This window comes from Equus asinus, chromosome X (genome assembly GCF_041296235.1).
Source record: "Equus asinus isolate D_3611 breed Donkey chromosome X, EquAss-T2T_v2, whole genome shotgun sequence".
In the NCBI taxonomy this organism is placed as follows: Eukaryota; Metazoa; Chordata; class Mammalia; order Perissodactyla; family Equidae; genus Equus; species Equus asinus.
In genome coordinates, this window is record NC_091820.1 from 139,342,303 (window position 1) to 139,348,603 (window position 6,301).

The window sequence follows — 6,301 nt, forward strand, 5'->3', positions numbered from 1 at the left end:
GGGGCCCCCTCTGCACTATCACGACACTGAAGCCCACCCAGACCCTGCCAAGCCTTGTTGGAACCCCTGAGCAGGTCCCTGCGGGTCTGGAAGAGCCCCCGTGACCCTGCCTGGTGGCCTCCTGGGTCACACTGGGCTCAGGGGCCACTCCGACAGGAGAGGAAACCTCGAGTGCCCCAGGTGGCCGGCAGGGTGGGTCAGGCAGACACTCTCTGTCTCTGCACGCATCACACGGCGCCCCGTGCCAGTGCCCATTGGCATGCCCGGGCCCTTCCAAGGCTGCTTGCTCCTGGAGTGCTGGGCGGCCTCCTGGCCCACTGCCCCGTTTCCTCCCGGTGGAACGCGCAGAGGGAGGGAGGCGGTGGGGACCTGCGGGCGCAGGTGCGCAGGCCAGGGCCGTGCAGAGCGGGACGGAGGAGGGGGGTTTGGGGGGCGGCTTAGGGTCCGGGCCCGGGCCCGGGCCCTTCCGGCAGCCGCTCTCAGGATCGGGCCCTTTCCTGCTGCTGCCGGGGCGGCCTGCCGGGGTGCGGCCGGGGAACCGCGGGCGCTGGAGCCCGGGTGCCGGGAGGGGGTGAGGGCGGAGCGGCGGGAGCTGCGGGACCCGGCGAAGCCCACTTGACTCAGGGAGGGCGAGTACGCCAAACGCGCCGGCCCTGACCCGCTCCCGCTTTCCGGCCGCCTTCTGCTGGTTCGCCTCGCGCAGACCCCGCCCCTCCTCGCTTCTCACCCGAAACGCCAGCGGTGACGTCTCGGCTCTCCAGCCCCGCCCCGCCTGCTCCCACGATTGGACTGGTCTGCGCCGGCTGCTCCCCGCGGCCTGGCTCCGCCCCGCGCAGCGCGCGCAGCCTGCAGAGCCCGCGGCCATGACGCGAGCGTGACGCAGGCGTGTCGCGGGCGCAGCCGCTCCCGAGGCGCTCGCCCTGTCCCCGCTGTGTTCCCAGGCCGCCGCAGCTCGGCCCGTGTCGCCAGGCCCGGGCCGCCCCCAGTCCTCTGCCGACCGCCATGGACGACTACGCGGTCTTGTCAGACGCCGAGCTGGCCGCCGTGCTGCGTCAATACAACATCCCGCACGGGCCTGTCGTGGGTACGCGGCGGCGGGCCCCCTCCCCGCGCTCCGCCCCGCGCCCCCTCCCGGGACGCCCTCCCCGCTGCCCCCGGGCTCCCGGCCCGCGCCCCTGACCGCCCCGCGCTCCATGTCTGGCCAGGTTCCACTCGCAAGCTCTACGAAAAGAAAATCTTCGAGTACGAGACCCAGAGACGGAGGCTTTCGCCCCCGAACTCGTCCGCATCGTCTTTCTCCTACCGGTTCTCGGGTGAGGCCCCCGCCCCAGAGCCCCATCTGGCTGCCCGTGAGGACAGGGTTTGGGCGACGGGGAGGACAGTCGCGAGGGTGTGGCAGGGGCGCTGGCCGGGAGGGGCACGGGAAAAAGGGAGGGGGGCCTTGGGGCAAATGGTCGCGACCCCCTCATTCAGACTTAGATTCAGCCTCCGTAGACTCGGATATGTACGATCTGCCCAAGAAGGAGGACGCTTTACTTTACCAGAGCAAGGGTAAGGCAGGTGTGGGGTGGACACCCTGACACCTTCATTCCACTCCCTCAGGGACCCCAGTGTCAGGGAGAACCTGAAACCGCAACCCCCACCATCCCTTAGCAGCCCTAGAGGGGGGTAAACCATATCACAGGCCTCAAAGTGGGGTTCAGATTAGGGCCATCGGGCCAGGCGGGGGACACCACTGCCTCTTCTGCTACTGCTGCCCCCCTTCCCAAGGCTATAATGATGACTACTATGAGGAGAGTTACTTGACCACCAGGACTTACGGGGAGCCTGAGTCTGTGGGCACGTCCAAGGGCTTCCGCCAGCCCTCACCTTCACTCTCAGACGCTGATACCTTTCACCACCAGGTGAGTTGGCTGTCTGGTAGCCTGTACTTGTGTACAACCTGAGGGGGTCAGAGCTGGGTTTGCATAAGTCAAGGGAGCTTATAGTAGCTCCCAAGCCTCCAGGGAGAGGTGGGGGTCAGCAGACACCTGCCTGCTCAGGGGGTCATTTGGGGGCTGTCAGAACTGTTTGGAGCATATGGGATGTGCCCTGCACCCTGGTTTGGGGTCTAGGTTTGAGCTCTTTCTGAGAATCCTGGAGCAGAAAGTAGGGTGCAGGCAGCCAGGGCAGTCACTGACCAAGTGGTAAGGTCGGGAACTCAGAACGGTACTGGAGGGGGGCAGGGCCTGGGCCTCTAAGCAATGGGTGGGATAGGCCAGCAGAGGAAGTTTGGACTGAGGGATGTGGCCGGGCTACACTGACCCTGTCAGCAATTTCCCTCACCTGGATTCTCTTCTATAGATGCGTGATGACAGTCTTTTCTCTTCTGAAGAGGAGGGTAAAGATAGGTGAGTAGTAGGGAGGGCCGGGGACCAGGGCTGATTCTGGACCCAGGACCTCCTGGTCCATCTGCTCCCTCTTTGCCTCAGGGAACGCCCCGTGTATGGCCGGGACAGTGCCTACCAGAGCATCGCGCACTACCGCCCCGTTTCCAACGTCTCCAGAAGCTCCCTGGGCCTGTCCTATTACCCCACATCCTCCTCTACCTCTTCCGTGTCCTCATCTTCATCTCCTCCCCCTTCATGGCTCACCCGCTGTGCCATCCGGCCAGAAAAGCAGGCCCCTGGAGCTGGTCTGGGCCAGGATCGCCAGGTCCCACTCTGGGGCCAGCTGCTCCTGTTCCTGGTCTTTGCTGCCTTCCTGCTTTTTGTCTACTATTCCATGCAGGCTGAGGATGGCAACCCCTTCTGAATGGAGCCCTGAGGGGCTGGCTTCGGGGCCAGCTGTTCTCGAAGTCCTGGCTGACTGCATTAGCAGTGTTTGCTGGTGGGGGGGGGGTTGCTTTTCTGTGTGTTCTAGCTTGGGGGTGCTGGGCCTGGCCGGGGGCAGTACTTGCTCCCCCTGACTTGTCCTGCCTTGTTTTGCCAGGGAGGCAGCCGGCTCAGGCCCTGCGCGCCGTGGTGGGCCTGGGCAGGCCTTCCTCTGAAGCCTCCTGGTCCTGCTTGCCTCTGACCCTTAGGACCCAAGAGGGCAAGACCCTTCTCCTGGAGAGGAGAACGTGGTTGTTGTCATTGCATGCCTCCTGTTCGTTGTCACCTCGTTGGGGGGGATTAACCAAAGGCCATCCTGACTTTGTTTTCATGGACACACAATAAAAAGACCATTTATTTTTAAAGTGTGGGCTCTTCCTGCTGGGGGAGGGGTTGGACTCTCGTGGCTCGGGGCCTCTGGGCTTTGGTCTCCAGAATCACTATCTGGTTTCATCGTTTCTCCCTTTTTGTTTTGGGCTTGGGCTTGGGATCGCACGCTACCTGTGGACACGTTTGTGCTTTGCTTGCGGCGTCTACTCCCTGACTCGCTACCCAAAGCTCTCGTAATTAGGAGAAGAACTATGGCACCACGGAGCATGGAGAGTCCACCTGAAATGCAGGCGAGGCTGCCTGTGCAGAGCTTGCTGCGGATGTTTTACCTGGAGGAGCTGACCTAACCACGGTGTCCAAGGGCGGGGGATGGAAAGGAAGTAAGGCATCTGCTTGGCCATGCTTTCTCCCGGAGAGCTGCTTGTTCAGTGCCCGGGGGAATGCTGCCAGCGCTCTGAAATGCCCCATCTCCTGTGGGGAATCTGATTCCTCACTTATCTCCAGGTGTTTTGCTGTGGGTATTTGGAATCTTCAAAGTTTACATATTTTTAAAAGCAGGTGCTAAGGAAACCCAGGATAGAATGCAACGGGAGGCCGTGCATCCTGCCTCTATGCTGCCAGCAGAGGGCAGGAAACCACGGAGGGGCTGGCATCTGCTCCACGCAGGCAGGTGGGAAACAAGGGCATGGCCAGGGCTTCTCCTCTGACTGGCTCCTTGCTACAAGCCGCAGGACTCAGCAGGCGTGGCCTCTCCCTTGGCACAGCACCCATGCAGAGCCTGCATGTGCACCCATGGGCTCCTGAGCCTTTGGGGGCTCTCAGCTGTCTCTGGCCACAAGGCGAGCTCGGGTCAGGGCTGGGACTGGGACCCTCTTACCCCTGGCTCCTGGCCGTTTGTTTTTGCTGCATCCTAGTCTCTCCCCACATTCTTTTGGTGTGTTTTCCTAAAAGTAACACTTTTTTCTGCGTTTAAAGTATACAGAAAAGAATGAAAGAAAAGAATTGCTTCTGGTTTTCTCACCACTCCCACATCCTCAGCCTTCCTTGTTTGCTGCAAATCGCCCCCACGTGGCTTGTCCTTCAGTACCCAGCCACCTGTGGCGTGGACTCCCCAGGCCCCTAGCCTCTGCCCCTCACCATCCTAGTTCAAGGGCTGAGACCCGGATGCTCCATGGTGGGTGGTGGGCCTGGGCAGGGAGTGCTGCCTCTTCATCAGTGATCTGATAGTCAGATCAGTGAGCTAGGGGGAGGGGCAACAGGGCCCCAGGGGGCACAGTGATGCAGCTCGTTTCAGCAACTGATCCCAAATCAAATATGTTGAGAGAAGGGACTGACCGTGCCTGTGAGTACAGCTCCCTGACAAGCACTCACTACTTGGAATTGCTGTCGGGCTGGAGCCCCACGGCGTCTGCGCAGAGAGGCAAGTGGAGCCTAGTAGACCCCACGTGGGGTCTGGGGAAGTGGCAAGGTTGACATGCCAATGGTCTGGAATAGCTGCGGTGGAGGGAAGGGACAGCACCAGAGGAAGGGGAATGGGGCTTGGGGCATCCCGTGGAAGGGCAGAAAGATGGAATGGCCCTTCCTAGGCCTCATGTTGTCAATCTGTTGCAGGAAAAAGGGGAAGGCTAGGTGTGCTTGGCAACCACTGTGGTGTTTGGCAGGAGAGAAGAGAGGAAAGGGAGGAAACAGTTGCCACCCATGTGACAGTTTCCCCCTTTTCATTCATTTATTCCCCAAGGGCAACCAGTTCCTTCATTGCTGCACTAGATGGATTGCTAATGGCTCCCCAGTTGAGCCTCCTGCCCAAGGGCTCTGAGACACTCTCCTCCTGAGGAGTCCTGATAGCTCCCGAGGTCTCTGGGCCTCCTCAAGACTAACCTTCTGGGGGCCAGCCTGGTGGCGTAGTGGTTAAGTTTGCACGCTCTGCTTTGGCCTGGGGTTCGCAGGTTGGGATCCTGGGTGTGGCCTACACATGGCTCATCAAGCCATGCTGTGGCAGCATCCCACATATAAAATGGAGGAAGACTGGCACAGATGTTACCTCAAGGCCAATCTTCCTCACCAAATAAAAAAAAAAAAGATGGGGTCGGCCCAGTGGTGCAGTGGTTAAGTGTGCTTGTTCTGCTTCGGCAGCCTAAGGTTCAACGGTTTGGATCCTGGGCATGGACATGGCACTGCTCATCTAAGCCATGCTGAGGCGGCATCCTATGTGCCACAACAAGAAGGACCCACGACTAAAAATATACAACTATGTAACGGGGGGCTTTGGGGAGAAAAAGGAAAAAAAAAATAAAATCTTTGAAAAAAGAAAAAGTATACCCTTCCAGTTTGGCCCCATTCCCCAGGGCTCCTGCATCCCTGCGGTACTCTGCTCTTAGTACTCTGCTCTCCAGGGCTCTCTGCCATACCCCTACTTCCATGCTCAGCCCAATTCCCAGGGCTCTGCAGCCCCATAAGGGCACCCGAGTGCTCTGGGTGCCCCAACCCAAGTCTTTTGAGGGCTCCGTGGGCCCCCAACAGAACCCCAGGCTTCCAGGTCTCCTTCTACCTAGTGTTTTCCAGGGCTCTGGGGCTACCTCCCTCAGGATCTCCAAAGGGGCTCCCCTCCCGAAAGCCCCTGAGAGTTCTGGGGTTCCCCCACAGGGCAACTGAAGGCTCCAAAGTTCTCACTCCCCAGGGCTCAGGCCATCTTCCCCACCACCACTCCCACCAATGGCTCCAGCAGTGCTCTGAGACACCGCAGCAGGCAGAGACTGCCTGTGGTCCACGGGACTGCAGCTCTGCTGCCTCGAGTGCCACCAGAACTGGGCTCTGCCAGGGTGAAGAGGAGCCCGAGTGGCCCGGGGCCAGGCATTGGAGCCAGCTGCGTGGGCCGCTGCCAGCTGAGCTGAAGTGCATCCTTGGGTGGGTAGGGTGGAGCACGTAGGCAGGTCAGGGTGTGGAGCCCGGAAGCCATTCCTGACACGCCCTTTGACTTCGGGCCCCTCCCTGACAGGTCCAGGGGAAACAACAACAGCAATGGAGAGGGCCAGGGATGCCCCTGCCTTGACCCTCACTCTGTGCCAGAGCCATCTGCTCAAGCCAGAGAAGGCATGTCCTGGGCTGATTGGGTTCCAGCG

The 6,301-nt window shown here is 60.7% G+C and overlaps 1 protein-coding gene across 1 annotated transcript; it reads left to right on the forward strand.

The window, feature by feature from the left end:
* The first annotated feature begins 950 nt into the window (after nucleotides 1-950).
* Nucleotides 951-3,217, forward strand: EMD (emerin). Its single transcript, XM_014832502.3, has 6 exons — nucleotides 951-1,084; nucleotides 1,206-1,313; nucleotides 1,474-1,551; nucleotides 1,771-1,904; nucleotides 2,344-2,390; nucleotides 2,472-3,217. The coding sequence occupies exons 1-6, from the start codon at nucleotides 1,003-1,005 to the stop codon at nucleotides 2,791-2,793; spliced, it is 771 nt and encodes a 256-aa protein (XP_014687988.1). The 5' UTR covers nucleotides 951-1,002; the 3' UTR covers nucleotides 2,794-3,217.
* Nucleotides 3,218-6,301: the final 3,084 nt, after the last annotated feature.

What these genes read in the sequence shown, in the direction of transcription:
- EMD (XM_014832502.3), top strand. Translation starts at nt 1,003, where the DNA reads ATGGACGACTACGCGGTCTTGTCAGACGCCGAGCTGGCCGCCGTGCTG. An exon ending in CCCGCACGGGCCTGTCGTGG is followed by an intron (nt 1,085 to 1,205) that starts GTACGCGGCGGC and finishes ATGTCTGGCCAG; the next exon opens with GTTCCACTCGCAAGCTCTAC. An exon ending in GAAGAGGAGGGTAAAGATAG is followed by an intron (nt 2,391 to 2,471) that starts GTGAGTAGTAGG and finishes TCTTTGCCTCAG; the next exon opens with GGAACGCCCCGTGTATGGCC.